Genomic DNA, 16015 nt, shown 5'->3' with positions numbered 1-16015 from the left:
GGCCGGTGGGTACAGTTCATCTGCTGCGATGAGACATTCCAGCTCGTAAAGCTTTGAAAAAGTACAAAGCACCTCTGAGAGAAGGCCTCATGCCCTCTGCTCAGAGAGAGTTCAGCAGCTTCCGCTTCATTCTGTGCTCCCACAGAAAGCAAGAGAGAAATAAATCTATAGTCAGACTTGGCTCAGGCAAAGTCACTGAAATGTTTCAGGCTTTATTGCATCTTTTCCTCGTTTCAATCAGGGAGTCCAAGGACGTGTATTGCCATCGCCTGTGAGGCCTTTTCTTTGTGTCCACGTGGAAACATTCGGGTCCTCACCGTCTCTGCTGGGCATAAACGGGGTATGCTAGCGTCACATTCAGAGAGTCATTGTGCTGGACCAAAGACGTGTGCTGGTAGTGAAGTACGAGTTCTTTTAATGAGCTGTACAGGTTGTAGGGCTCAGCGAAGCCATAACCTGAGGGGGTCCTGTTGATGACGCAGTGTTTCACCTCGCCGTCCACACTGTAAAGAGAGAAGAGAGGTCAGTCTGTGTCTGCAGGCAGCTGATTTCTGGTCCCTCACTTCTAACTGACTAAACCTCTTGCTGTTCTTGATCAACCAGTAAAGGACAGGTTCATTATGAGTCTGTCTTTAAACAACAGTCTGGTGCCCACATGTATGTTGATATAATTGTTTCTCCCGTTTCTATCAGATATTAAAAATCTGGTTTTTCCTCATGGTGTAAAACAGTTGATCTAAGCTAATATGAAGTTTCAGAGGTGGGTGGGAACATACTGGGTGGTGGACTTTGCCCCCCCCCCCCCCACTTTGAACAGCCAGTTAATTAAAAGCTCTTTCAATATACTTATGGTTGTAGTTTCAAGACAGACTTGGAGAAGAAAGTGAACCTGTCCTTTGACAGCTGTTTAGACAAAGTAGTGATACATACACAACACTGCAGGCGTAGCAGCCTGCTTTGCTGCTCTCTCGAACCAGGAATGTTCCGTCTCTTTTGCCCTGGAGTAGACCCTCAGCCTGTAGTCGTTTGATGTTGCCCAGTTTCCAGGACCGCTCATCGTGATGAGGAAGGTCTTCATCATCGTCAACCATAGAAAATTGACTAGAACAACAATAGCAGTGTTAGGTTGTGAGGCATCTGCATATTATGTGGGTCGATTTGTTAAAAGAGAACAGGTACTCACTCTTCTGTGTTCTCGTTCTTGAGGCCCAGCCACTCGTTGAGTTTCTTCTGTCTTACTCCTTTCTGGGTCAACCACCTATGAGAGGGAAAACCCATGAACATGAGAAACCAGGGCAGATGCCATGTGACTTTCTCTGGAGGGAAGTGTACTCTAGGTTTCATAATAAGTAGCTGAGGCACCGCTCGAGGGCTGTACTTACATAAGATACTGGTCTCTGGTCTTGCGGAGCTGGATGAGGTCGGGCTTGATGCTGTTCATTCTCTTGTCGATCTCCCTGTAGTCTGCCGCCTGTTTCTTCAGATCTTCCTCCAGGCGCCGCTTGCTGTCTACAATTTCACTTATCCTTGATTTCAACTTTTCATAGTTTCCCAGGATCCTAAAAACAGAGTTTTGAACATAATTTAACATTTATATGCTGATGTTGCTTCCTTTTCGGGTGACATGCTAAAGTGTGGTGCATTCTTACCTCTGGATCTCTTTGTCGTTGCCTTCTCTCCTGAACTTCTCAATATACTCCTTGCTGTACCGCTCTTGTGTTTGGCATTGCTCTTCAAATATCTTTATAGTTTCATTAAAAGCCTCGATCGCTGTCCTTTTCATTTGGATTTCCTGGAACCAGAGCCACAGTATTAGTACAAATACTGGAGTAGAAATCTTGATGTTAACCTGAAGTTTTTTTTATTTATTTATTTCCTCTGAACTGTCAATCACATTTAGGAAGATGTTTTCAATGTCAGAGTGTCAAACAACCATGATTTCACTGTTGACCAAAATAATTTTTTTTGCCATAGCATGACCCTAGTTGACAGCGGATGACACTCACTTGTGATGTTCGCGTGTACTCTTCATACAGACGGTCGTACTCTTTGTTCTTCTCCTGGTACTGTTGGTGGTACTCACAGAGCTTCCTCCCCACAGCTTCGATATTGTCTTCTTTCACCACTTGATCCTGAGAATGAGTTAATCAGTTGCTGTTAAGCTGCTTTAGTCTAAACACTTTAAACATGCTGGTAGACTGAGCTGTCTTACCTGCTGGTGTTTGGAGACTGGATAGAGCAGCTTGACATCTAGCTTGGGGTTGTACTGAGCCAGTGATTCGTTGCGATAGTGGTTGATGAGCTCGACAACAGAGCTGAAGGTCAGAGGGTCTGAGAAGCCGTACTTCCCATCCCGATGGAATATTTTAATGAGTTTGTTGTTGCCTCCTTTCCTGCAGATAGAACAAAGGAAAGCAACAAACTGGTTAAATTAAATGCTCAAATTACCATAAATCAACAGCTCAGCGATTTTCTGACAGAAAGGAGGAAGGAGCTTACCTCAGAGTCAGAGTGTAGTCTCCGTGCATTTTCGTTGAGGCGTCTCGCACCAAAAACGTACCGTCCGCAGTGTCCCTCAGCTTCTCATTGACCTCCTCCCTTGAGATATCTCCCCAGTACCATTCAGCATCTTGTAGAGCCATGTTGTTCATACCGTTGTTAGTCACAGATGTGGGCTTAGGTGGCTTTGGAGGTAGAGCTGTGAAGACAAGAGAATACAGAAGGTAAATAAATATGCTGCACTGCTCATGTTACATTAAACATGAGAACTTTTTCTGGATCAATAGTCATTGAGGCTTTTGAGCTTCACTGAAAATATTTATTTTCCCTTCTGTGAAGCTGCTGACTGTAACACTATATTCCAATGCGACACCCACGACAGTGTTGTTTCTGTAAGAGAATCAAGCATTTTGCAGATCCTGTGATTTACAGTCTCTCTCATCCTTTTTTCCACTGTAACAATGAGGCAGGGGAGCAATGAAGTGTGAGTCAGGGAGAATGAATTTCTCCCTGCATGAAAAAATGTGCTGTAAATAAATATTTCTAGCTGCACATACAGTGATGTAACCTTCTATTTACATGCACACAAAATGACTGCCAGGATGAACTGATTTCATTCATCACAAAACCACGAAAACAAAGGTTGAAACAGATACAGTCAAATACCCAGCTACCCATTCTTCTGCATGCAATGTTGAATAATAATTCCGTTTAAGATTATTATCATCACAATCCGAACACTAAGTCTCCTTTTCCTATTGCATCACTGACAGATTTGATTATGTCTATGGTAACAGAGATCAGGACAAACCCATTCAAAACATTGCAACTGCGGGCATGAATCTATAGAGAATCTTAAAGCCGCAATGGTTGTTCACATGCTGACAGTTTCGCAGCGCAGCTAGCAGAGCTAAGGCATCAGGCTATTTTTAAACCATAACTCTGCACTGCCTTTGTTCACTCCTGCACTAACACGCTTTCTGCTGCAATGGAGGATGTAGCTTATCAAGAGCACAAGCACCACTCACTTTCCATTAAGTCTAACTGTGGCGTGGCATAAAAGGCAGAGAGCACAGATCCAGTCCAGTAATTTCACCACAGCACATGCTTTCCTCTGCACATCAACCTGATCACGTTTCATGTCCAGATTACAGGAATTTCTAATTCTTAAGACCAGCCATGAACAATCTTGTCTTCACAGTAACTTGGCAACAGCGCCACACATTTTTCTACAGATGGACAGCTTGTATTTGTCTGCAACAATCCCTAATAAAGCAGTGTTTTCATACAACCACCGAACACCCATTTGAAAAGCCATTAAATGCAGCCTGCTCGGTAACTTGTTACATCACTTACCACAGCCAATCACACTGGGGGTCTGTCACCAACTGCTCCTGCATCTTAATTTTCTGAGAACGATGGGATCATTTGGAAATCCCATTTACCTTTTACCTCCCTGCTTCAATTCCATGGAAAACTCAAGTCATTATTCTCTCTGCAGCACCGAGCACTATGTCCTAGTATGCATCCATTTTACAACCAAACATGCAGTCCACTTGCAGGGGGGAGGGCCTGCAGCCTGGTCCATGCTTTTCCTCTGTCATCCTCTCTCTCTGCTGAGCTTGGCTGCTCACTCTCCTGCAGGTTGCTCAGCCCCTCCCCTCTGCATGTGTCGTGCTGAGGTTTAGTCCGTCCCACTCCTGGCACTGTGACAAAGCCAGCTCTGCTGCAGCAGCACGTAGGCAGCTGAATTATAATGCTTGGACTGGTCAGCAGCACTCGGTGCTCCAAAATATGCCTGTAATCCCACAGTGTGACACTCGGCATGACAGAGTTAGCTCCCTTGACTTCCTGAGTGAACATAAAATAGACCTAGTTCCTGGTAGGGTATAAGGATTCAGTCATTGTCCTTCTAGGCTCAACTGAGAAACAGTTGTTGGAACTGCTTAACACAAAAAGAAAAACATTTAAACTACAAATCAGTGTTTTAGAAAAAAAAAAACCCATTTAAATGACAGATGTACATAAACAAGCCTGCTAAATGGCTTTAAGAATTTTAAGGAAACACCAGTGTTTGTAAATTACTTTCTATATGGTTTCAAACACTCATTTCTCTGCTGTAGCCACACGCACAACCTGTTGGGATGTTTTGTGGCCTCTTTCACTGGTAGGTCTAAACTGAAAGCCTACACAGTACTCTCAAGAGTCATGAACATCCCTCACAGCAATGCAGAGTTATATATGCAGGCTCTAAGAATAACTTTAACTATACAAGATGAGCAGTAGCGCTAGGCAAAATTGTTTGCTACAGCTATGCCTGGAGGCTAAAAGGAAAAACTATAATACTCATTCTGTTTTTCTCTTAAGCTCTGTGGTATTTGTCTTATTTTTCTTAATGTACTGTAGCCTGGGAGCAGAAGCAGTAGAAACAGTTCCCATCTGGTATGCCAGTTTAAAAAAAAAAGATGCAAAACAAACTTACGTTGCAAGTTGTGCATGTTTTTGAAGATCAATAGTCTCTTTGTAGCTTCTTTTAATCCAAGAAGGTAAATTAGATCCACCAGAGTAACTTTCAAGTGCTCCAGTAATGCTCCATTTCATAGTTTAGGCCATAGAGAAACTGGATGTGGCTTGTTTTAATTCATAGAAGGTTTATGTGCTTCTTAATGAAATCCAGGTAATCTCCTTGGTGTGAGGCAGGTGCACATGTGACTGTCTAGCTGACTGTTCAGTTCCTGCCGCGTCTCTCTCTTTCTCTTTCTGAGGCCTGCTTGTGGCGAGGCAGAGAGTTAATGATTACTATTAGCTGCTCTGGTGTCAGTGCTGCCTGGGCTGAAAGCAGCCACTCATGCCCGTGACTGTCTAGCTGACTGTTCAGTTCCTGCCGCGTCTCTCTCTTTCTCTTTCTGAGGCCTGCTTGTGGCGAGGCAGAGAGTTAATGATTACTATTAGCTGCTCTGGTGGCAGTGCTGCCTGGTCTGAAAGCAGCCACTCATGCCACCTCTCTCTCTCTCTCTCTCTCTCCCTCCCCGTCTCTTTGGTCACTCCCTCTCTCTGTTTGTAAAGGAGGATGCGGGGGGGGGGTGTTTCGGTCTTATGATTAACTTGCAAAGTTTCAAATATTTGCTGAGCTGGGTACTTTGAGGCAGGGAGGACATGGAGATCCAAGCTGAGGGAGGACAGAGGTGTGGGGGGGGGAGGCTCTAGAAACTGGAAGCAGCTCTCAGTTAACAAGAATTGCTCTGTGGAGCAAGCCGACTTTCCAGCCAACCAAATCTAAGTGGGCCTTTTGTCGCTCACTTAAAATAGGCACACAGTAACTGGGAGGAGGCACGCAGACACCCCAACACACACAGGTCATTCACTGAAACAAGTACAGACCAGGTACATGTGTGTTTATAGAGTAAGGTATTCCTCATCTCTTGTCTTGGGACCTTGTTATTATCTGTACGAGACAGGAGACCGAAACCGGTTTGGCGCACCTGAGCTTTGCTGTAGGTTTGACACGGTCCTGTGTTTATGTGTGTATAAAAAGAACTGAAAGCCTTTAAACTGATGTCCATCTACCCATCTCTCCTACTGCCAAAGTGCTCCTGCAGGTGCAAATTACTGACAGCTGAGAGCAGGCCATGCACAGGGACATTATAAATAACCCCAAAAGGTAATAAAATGTTTCAACAGTCACAGCCAATCCCAGACCTCTGGGCCTTTAACTAGCACTATAAAACACAATGGTGCCACACAGTGCAATGCACCCACACCACCATACTAGCTTTATCTATGTAGACCATCACGGTACCAGACATGAAGGCAGACTTTGTGCAGCTCTAGATGCCAGAATATCAAACTACGTTTTTATCAGTAGGTTTCACTTTGTCTTCATTCCTTCACGATCATATGTCAAATGGAAATTCACCACTAATCACATTCTTGATGCTCAGTTTTCAGCTAAATTCAAAAGCCACGCAAACACTGTCACAACATTAGACAAAATTCTATGACGGATTCCTTTGGAAGCCTTATACATAACTGTACCATTTCATTAACTGAACAACAAGGTCAAAAGCAGAAACAGCCTCCACAGCTAAAGCTTTAGACACTGTGCAACCAAACCATTTCACTGTTCCATAACAAAGACCTTGCCTGTAAAAACATCACTGACCAGTACATGATAACGGTCGTAACTTCCATTCATCTAACAACACTAGTACGTTACCAGCCCAGTACTGTGTACCCTGGGGCCCTCTACCACTGCAGTAAAGGGCACAAAACTGTATTTTTAAAAAATAAAATAATGTTCAGCCAAGCAGAATAGCATTTAAAACTCTGAATAAATGAAGTACAAAATTGAATGGTTTAATTACCTGGAGCAGCCTGACTTTCACTCCATTCACTGGTCACCAGAACCTCAATGATCTTGATGTGAATATCCAGGCTGGGTTCACAACTGTGGAAGGAGAAAGGAACGTTAAAGTCTGTGTTTTACTACCCAGCTGACAGTCTGTGCCGCTCTGTGCTGGTTTCAGTCTGATGATATTTCAGGCTTAGCTACTTTAATTGCGCAGCACAGCTGCTTAAGTAAAAAAGCTCCAACCCATGAACAGCTAAAACCATGAGTGTCTGACTGTGTGTGAATGTGCTTGTATATGAGTGGGTGCTGGCCTGAATGCGAGTCTGGAAGTGTGTATTTCTGAGTCTGTGTGTGTCAGTACTATATGACTGAGCCTGCATGCTTGTCTGTCTGCTGGCTAAGTGTTGCAGCGATGCTTGAGCCTCGCTGCTCTGACACCCACCTGGTGGCCTGTGGTCTGAAAAACACAGGGCTGAAGATCTCGCCAAGGGTTCTAGCACTGAGCAGGTTCTTAGAGCCACTTTTGCACACTCTGGTGAAATGCCTTAGCAGATGCTGGAGAGTTAGCCAATACTGCGGAGGCAGGCTGGGAGTGCTGGCAACACGACGCAGCAGCTGGGCACATTCCTCGGGATTCACCACCTCTGTTGAAACATGACAAGAATGGCTGAGAGGTCAGCAAGACAGATGTGAGAAACCGATCACGTGTCAGATCCTGTCTAAGTGAAAGAGCAGCACAAAATGAAAGATGTTTCTTTGAACACTAAAGAGATGGAAAAAAAGTCTCATGTGCAGTTAGGTGACAACCACATAGGCTGTCTGTCTGACAGTGAGCGTAAGGTACACTGACAGGTGATTGGCTGCTCAGAGATGCTAGAGATAAACGCTCAGGCTTGTTTTAGTTCCTATTAACCGCAGATATCCTGTTTCTGGCCTTGTGACTGCAAGAAAGTGCATTGCTTCAAGCTGTGTGTGGTGTGAGAATTTTGTCTGTGCTTGCAAAAGAAAAAGCAAGACAGACAAGGGTAAATGACAAAATAAACAGATTTATCATATTGTATGTTACACTTAGAAAAGGCACAGACACACAGGATAAATAAAAACATAAAAAGTCTTTTTGAGAGCCACGGGGTGTTGATGAGGTCTTGTGGTTTAGTATACTAAAGCACTGAATGTTCAACAGCACAGCAGGGGTGCATGACATCAGCACTTCTCTTTGACGCCGACTACAATAAACAAATGAATGTTGAATCTGCACTGATGCTATCTGCTCTTACCTTTGGCAGTAAGGACCATCTGAGGGTATAGTGAAGTGGGGATAATGGGCTGTGGAAGATCCTGCAGGTACCTGCGCAGACCATCACACAGGACCGAAAGTTCTAACTGGTCCAGGTCTGTTGAGGGAGGATCTGAAATGCAAAGCAATGCACAGAAAGGATTACATACTACAACTCATTCCAGTACAATGGAATCTTTAATTACAAGCTTAGGTAGAACATGCTAAACTACATCATGCACAGGTAAATACAACCTATGGGGGCAACAGTGTCTTTACAAATCATGGTCCCTTCTGGTCTTTTTAACAAAGCCTGTATGCACGCGCGCACACACACACACACGCGGCCTCACACATTTAGCTACACACTACTTGCATCATTCATTTATTTGTCTGTGTGACAGACAAATAGTGACAGAATGTACTTGCATCATTCTGTTCTGTATTTATCACCATCATTCAGTGGACCTTCAGGTTTCAGGAATGGAATAAAAAAAACTAATAAACAAAAACAAACAAAACTACTCACCACAATCAAAATACTGTCGCACTTCAAGTCCAGCACCAGCGGTGAAAGTTCGATATAAAGTGGGGTTATCCAGACCTGAAAATAATCAGTGACACACAAGTCATTGCATGCGCTGACAATCAACTAAACAAGTTGGTTCCTGTGGTTCTATAGAGGAAGGGTTGTTGTTCTCAGGCAAAGTGAAAAGTGCGGCTGCACTACTTATCCAGGTTTCCTCCATCAAACTCACCTTTTCTCTCAATAGCCTCCAGCAGTTTGACCAGCATGGCAGGAGCTGTGTCTGGGAGGGAGAACTGCTCTGTCAAGTCCAGCAGACAGAGGCCTGGAGGAGAAAACAACAACTCATCAACCAAAATGATTCTGAAAGGAGAACAACTGGCTCTCATGTACTTCTGGGTTGCACTGTCTTGTGGGTTTGATAGAATATGATTATCTAGATTCTGACACACATTGCCTAATAGAAATAAGCTGTCATCATATAAATAGGGTCAAAGTATCATGGGAATATTGCTTTTAGGTGTAATGGTATTATGGGGACAGTAAGCCGCCATGGCAGAGGGCTGACCTGAGTGCTACATTTATTTTCATTGCATATAATTCTGATTATTTTCTAGCGTAATCATCTTTTTATTCTATAAAATGTCAGTGGCAATGGTGGAAAACAGTACAATTTCCTAAAGCTCAAGGTGATGTCTCTAAAGAAGTGGTTTTATCAAGCACTCCAACATATAAAATACAGGTTTATTAACACAGATGACAAGAAAACCTACAAAAAACACCAATTAAGGTGCTCAAACTATGAAATGTTTGGTATTTTTACTTGAAAAACCACTGATTACCTATTATCAAGATAATTATTTTAGCAGTTTACACTACAAGGCTGTATTATTTTTAAAGTACTCTTTAGGTGGATGAGGTGAATACTGATGATTAACTCATTCTGTTCAAGTTCCATTTAGCCCATCAACAGAAATGCAGATGGTGCAAGAGTAACGACTCATTCATTGACGGCTATGAATGATTTTATATACACACAAAGTTCATTAAAACTCTCCCACAGTAGGGGAAGTACCGACAAGCGCTGTATGAATGACCATTACACACAGACTAAACGACACAAGTTATCCTTCAGGCTGTAATGAAAACAATGGCTCTCAGGGGATTTCACTCGGCCCATTTCTTTATGAGGTGAGTGTTGACAGTGAATGTGTTTATGTAGAACTTAAGTCAATTCAGAGAACAGAATGTTAGCAGAAATAGAAAAGTGACAGAAATTAATGGACTGCTACTCAAATCTAATGTCTTTTGTCAGTTACCAGAAGCTGTGAATGTTCATGTGACGTTAAACCGTGAGGGCTGCAATTCATCTGAACCAGCAAAGGTTGATTAGGTGCCTGACTTACGAACTGTTTAGAGGTTCAAAGGACGCAGGTACAAGACTAAAGGACTGGCTTCAAAAGAGGAGGTGCTGAGCACGTCAGTTAAAGTTTGCTGGACCAAGGAGCTAAACAACAGCAGAACTAAATACCCCGTGATTTAAGGAAAGCCAGGTCTTTGACTTTCTCCCTCAGTTTTCCTTTAGAACTTCGCACACAGGTGGGGATGTGAAGGACGAAGAGGTTGGCTAAGATTTTATTTGGATTTGCAAAGGTTTATTTTGAAATGGCACTTTTCTGAAAGGCTCAACTGTTCAACAGTGTGCAGCTTCAAAATGCTCACAAACTATGAATGAAACCCTTTCTCATAGCTATATTTTTCTACCTTAAAAATGACTACAGGTTTTGAACCAGGCATTAAAATGTGCAGCTGCTGGTGCCACTGATTCATGCATGCTAGTCACCAGAGGAACTACCCACCTCCTCCAAAGACTGAACCACTTCATCTGTCCGAATCCTCTCTGGCCAGCTCAGCTAACAGGTTGGCATGTTGCGTGTGAAGAACATGGATTACCAAAGTATTTCTAACCACAGAACACACACGCCTCCATGTAGGACAAGTGGTTATCTGGAAGACATTACTGGAATGGCCAAACAGGAGGGGGGGTTCTTAGAAACAGTGAACTCTGAGATGGAACACTAAAGTTTCTATAAATAGACATGGAGACACGCAGTGCTGCCATCGCACACCTTCTCCCAGACATAACATGGCTGCCATCCTACTGCCAACCTTTTTCTGAGAATCTCAGATCACAACCTTAAATTTAAAAGCTCGACCCGCTGTTCTGTCTATGAAAATTACTGCAGTATCTTAGGGTTCCTGGTTTTAATCAAGATAACATTTCTTACATAAAAATGGCATTTTGTGCACAAAAAGATGAACTGCTAAATGAGCTGCCTTAAATCACGACAGTCTCTAAAACTGATCTGAAAAGGTGCAATCTATGCAGCCCCACTGCAGTTTATGGGAGCGTTAGGATGGTTAGCTGACAGAGCTAATGCCAGCTAACAGATGGCTGCCTATATGCAGGTGGCAAATGAAAAGACAACCAAACACAGAGTCTCAGTGAGGTGCTGGTCATCACAAGCCACCAGAACAGCTCCACCTTGGCACTGACTCTCCAAGTCTCTGAACTCTCCTGGAGGGATGAACACCGTTCTTCCAACAGATGTTCCCTCATTTGGTGCTTTGATGACGGTGGTGGAGACGCTGTCTAACACGTTGCTCCAACACCTCCGATGGCTGATCAACTGGGCTGAGACCTGGTGACTTGGAAGGCTACCGTGTCTGGTTCACATGTTCATCCTGGAGGAGACCACTCATTTAGTCAGGGTTTCCTTTCATTGTCACCTGCATCAGGCTGATGTCTTGTCAACACAGGGCAAATGAATTAATGAGGAGACTATCAGTTCTGTCCTGTCTGTGCTCAAAGTGATCATTACAGTCGATGTCTGCACTTAACTGAACGTCTGCTACTGACCGTCCATGCACAGCTGTACAGGGTCAGATTTATTTATTTTTTTTTTTTAAAGCATAATAATACCTTTAGATGTTTTCAAAAAATTTTTTTATTCTTGCTCAACTATTTTTCACATTTAATCCTTGGTCCAGTTTTATAACTGGAAATATGTTCACAGTTTAATCTATATTGTGCACTTTACAGAATTTTATAACAGAGGAAACAGCGTTGCTCACATGCTGAATGTAAGAGTAATACAAGCTACTATGATAAACATGTTGAGGAACATGTTGTCCAAATTTGTCAACTGAAATTGAACTGAGAGATTAGTGCCAACATCTACTAGAAAGCAACATATTCAACACTCAGGACACTGTTAAAAGCATGCGTCTTAAAACAAGAAGATTCTTAGAAGTGATCTGAAGGTTTGTTTCTTTACTCTGTCCATGACACAGGACAGGCTAGAGATAGAGTTGCTTCTTGGTAATGTCAACAAGGCGATAGGTTCAGCACCAATGGAACTGTATCAAGTGGCAGACTAAATATGTCAGAAATGTTGCAAGCTACCTGCGATGACTTCTGAGATGCTTTCGCACAAGATCAAACAATCAACATGCTCCAACTGGCAAAGAGTAGGCAGCTCTCACCGCTACAGACAAAAATGTACAGCTGATTTTTTTTTTTTACCACATCCTTCCTAACTGCTAATGGCATGAGATGAATGTAGTTTCAAAGAATCATTAGAAGACCCGGCTCTAGCTCACTCTGAAGGGCCAGTCACACTCAAAAACACTTGTATTAGCACTCTAAACAGGCTATAATCAGTTTCTGAAATACATTAAATAGTCCTCTTTGTACTACTGCAGTGTTACTATAGTAGTAATACACAGTTTCCTTGATAAGTTTAGAACAGCTGAAGGGCTTCACACACCATGAGACTTGCTTTTTAAATGGAAATTTCTGTGGCAACTTGGGCAAAGAGGGCACGCAGACAGGGGCCCCTCAGACATGTCCCTACAAGCCTGCATGTTTGGCTGACTTTCTTCAGCCAGCCAGTAAGTCAGTCAGCCACAGGTCAAGGAAGTTGATGCAGCTGCCACTGGTGCTGCCATGGTGTGGGGGACAATCTCCCCAGATTGGTATGTCTGAACCGAGCAAACTTCAGACTGTGGGCAGGACAGGCTGGGGCACCATGGGCACACTAAATTTATCCAGAGTGTGCACTATCTTTAGAGGCCCTATATCATTTCTTCTTGCCTGAAAAAGGTCTAGCTGAGGCGCAGCAGTAAAAATGTGATAACCCATGGAAAGAATGTCACACCAAAACACATGTGACAGTACATTAAAGAGTGTTAGTACAAATAACAAGTGTACAAAGTGGACATCATATACAGTACTGTTTATGAAAAAGGCTGCAACCGATGTGCTAACACTAAAGTATCATTCAGATTTTACAGAACAAAGACTGACAACAAAAAAATGCAGAATTCTTTATCAAAACATTTGTAGGGGGAGCACCAACATGCTTTAATAATCATACTAAGGCTGTATTAAGTAGGAAAGTGCAGGCAATGTCTCCCCCTGCAGGCTAGATGATGCAGTGCAAAAGCTAATAACAGCCAATGAGGAAACTGTTGCTATAGCTTGACAATTAACCCTATAAAGAGCAGACCATCAAACATGTGAGGGCGGTTTCCTGATGTGCAGCTGACAGAGAGCCGGGATTCTGGCCACATACTGACACACATAAAAAGTAATTACTGCTTAAAAACTATTTTTATGTGCAACAGTTCAAAGGCTCTTTAAATTAAATCAAAATGAAATTCAGAGAGATACGTGAGCATAAACGTGAAGGCTGAAAAGTTGCCTGCCAGCTTGGATCAGTGAGTCACACTTGGACAGTGTTCAGTGCTGGTCATACTATCCATGAGTGATTTCAACCATTTTCATCTTCAGCTCTAGCTTTTGCCACAATGCAGATTGATTCTTATTACAATGCTTCACTTTGAAAGTATATAATGGTCCTGACCTGATGCAGTGGTGACATACTGGATATACAATATTTAAAAAAAAAAAGCTCACATCAAATTCACTTTTACTAGCAAGTAGAATATGTACAGAGGTATTTTCCATGTGCCCTGGCAGAGAGTGTGTAGTCTGGCAGCACACATGCTAAACATACCAGTAAATATGATGCGAGAGGCCGTTTGTGAAATCATACTAATGAATGACAGAGACAGTAACTATACAGTCATTTCCATAGTTGACTATGTAAGCACCTCAATATGAACATTTCCAAGTTGTACCAAGGCGATATCATCTTGCACCTTTGGTGGTACGAGAGAAGTGAGCCATTTAACCGCAATTATTTCAAGATGTGTAAATGTCAAGCAGTGCATGCATATTAAGAGGAACAAGAAGTGAAGCAGCAGATTCTGGTTTACACAGAACTGACGGGTATCATGACTAAAAGGAGATAATTAAGATCTGGGCTGAAAATAACTGAAGCTGTCATGAAACCTATGATCCAACTTGCTCAAAGTGTTACGTAATGCCACACCTTACACACTAACTGCAGTAGTGAGTTCACCTCATCTCCGTCCCACACTAACGCATCGCATATCTGAAATACCTTTTCAGTTCCCCTTGAATAGGTTGCTCTCTAATTTACACAGCTTCTTAAAGTCTATCAGTCTGTCCCTGTCTGCCTCATTCTCTCTTTCTTAATCCTGCTAGCAGACGTGGTCTGACTCTAGTAAAGAAGATTTGCCTGTTCAGACTTCAGTCTCTGTTCACAATCAAGTAATGAAAGAGTTTCACACCCTTATTCCATACAAGTCTTTCTGGATTTATGCACGGATACAGTCTGGAGAAAGAAAAAAAATAAATCAAATTTAGTGTTGATTTTACTGAGTACATATTTTCTTTCTCTGTCACATGAACAGCAGCATGTTCTGGGCATAATGATAGCAGTTATAATTTTAGGGGGGGGGGGCCTAGTTATGGTCCTCATAGAAACAGGCTCTGGGGCAAAGAGAAAATTAAAAATCACAAGATGAGAAAGTGTTCAGTTTTTTCACAGTTGTGCAATTTTACAAAGAAAGCCTGAAGTGTTTGGAGAAGTCCCAGCTGGTCCTAAGGCTCTGTATCAGATCTGATCCTTATTTACCTTTACTCTACTGTGGTTCTTAAGATGGGGGGGTCTACTTTCTATCCTCTTCTTTGGCTGGGGTCACACACACAGGGTTGAGGTTAGATTCTGTATTAGAGTTGACCACAATGCTTGTTAACCCTTCAGGGAATAAAATCCCCAGTAACAGCAAGGCGCCCGACTTTGAGTGATCGGCACATTTTTCAACTAAATTTATTTAGGGTGCGACTGAATTTTTTCAAAGGTCACAGTGGGTGCGACTGCAAAACAAACCGGTTATGCACAAATGACTGCTCTCACTTTAGAAATGATGGACAGACATCAAAATCTCTGCCATGTTGTCATAGCAACGTAGGGTTGCAGCAGTATACCGGTTTTACGGTATACTACGGTATGAAAATTGACAGTTTTCATACCATGCACATTTGCTTATTACGTTACTGAAAAAAAAAAGCAATACATGTGCGCCTTTCTTCCCAGACTGCCTGTCAGACTCTGTAACGGTTGCCCCACGCACACATGAAGCAGACAAAGGGCAGAGAGGAGGAGGCTGAAATCACTAAACTCCCTCCACCAAAAAAAGACATTTAAATCAGCAGCAGAGGATAAATTCGATATCTCAAAAACACCTTAAAGAATGCCATCTCTTCGAACATGTCAAAGTATGTGTCCCGTTTATAACTTTAATCTTAAACAGCTGACGAAAGACTCTGCACAGAGGTCGAAGTCAGTGTGGATCGAAAGGCTCAAAACTTACTGCAAGTCACGCATTCGCCACGCTCACGTCTAGTGAAATCCCAGTTTGAAGTTGGTAGCGGCTGAAACCCACCATCAGGTCCTCCTTTAACTTGTAACTTTAGCCCAAAAATGAGCTGGCACTAGCCAGGTGAGCGAGAGAGCCGATCTGTGCATGAAGTAGACATCGGCAGAAAGCAGGAATTCTTCTTCAGAAGAAAGCAGGCTACAAATAGATTAAATCACAAGCGGCATAGCATGCACAGGATTCATACTTCAGTTGAAATATATATACACATACACCCCCCCCCACACACAGAGCCGCTGTACCAGAGTCAGAGTCCTTGTGTTCAACACACCTGGCCAATAAAGCTGCTTCTGATGTTGACTGCTAAAGTATACTATACATAAAAAGAGGTGAAAACTTTTTCCAGAAGTGATTTTGCCATTTATTGAGCTACACAAGGCTCCGTCTCTCTGAATTCTATTATTGAGATAGGCTCTGCACATTGGATTTTAAGGGTTTTTTAAATAATTTACTGCTTCACATTGCAAAACAGAGGTTGTGCCACCGGTAT

The 16015-nt window shown here is 42.7% G+C and overlaps 1 protein-coding gene across 3 annotated transcripts in view; it reads right to left on the bottom strand.

Annotated features, from left to right (window-relative positions):
* Positions 1-223: 223 nt before the first annotated feature.
* The window catches only part of pik3r1 (phosphoinositide-3-kinase, regulatory subunit 1 (alpha)), a 23598-nt gene continuing 7806 nt past the window's right edge, over positions 224-16015 (bottom strand). Inside the window, exons 3-15 of one of the 3 annotated variants that reach the window (XM_020616897.1) lie at positions 8885-8977; positions 8656-8730; positions 8128-8259; positions 7293-7494; positions 6864-6946; positions 2500-2698; positions 2213-2393; positions 2007-2132; positions 1650-1792; positions 1383-1559; positions 1184-1258; positions 931-1101; positions 224-503 (exon numbers count right to left, since the gene is read on the bottom strand). In XM_020616897.1, the coding sequence (XP_020472553.1) occupies positions 314-503; positions 931-1101; positions 1184-1258; positions 1383-1559; positions 1650-1792; positions 2007-2132; positions 2213-2393; positions 2500-2698; positions 6864-6946; positions 7293-7494; positions 8128-8259; positions 8656-8730; positions 8885-8977 (1847 nt within the window). In that variant the 3' untranslated portion in view covers positions 224-313. Of the gene's footprint in view, positions 504-930; positions 1102-1183; positions 1259-1382; positions 1560-1649; positions 1793-2006; positions 2133-2212; positions 2394-2499; positions 2699-3855; positions 4108-4981; positions 5310-6863; positions 6947-7292; positions 7495-8127; positions 8260-8655; positions 8731-8884; positions 8978-16015 lie in introns of those variants that run through there. The other 2 variants (XM_020616898.1, XM_020616899.1) reach the window with 2 other exon arrangements.

Source organism: Monopterus albus, unplaced genomic scaffold, assembly GCF_001952655.1.
Source record: "Monopterus albus unplaced genomic scaffold, M_albus_1.0 scaffold181.1, whole genome shotgun sequence".
NCBI lineage: Eukaryota > Metazoa > Chordata > Actinopteri > Synbranchiformes > Synbranchidae > Monopterus > Monopterus albus.
Note: the sequence above shows the minus strand (reverse complement) of the source record. Positions and strands in the feature narration are given on the sequence as shown.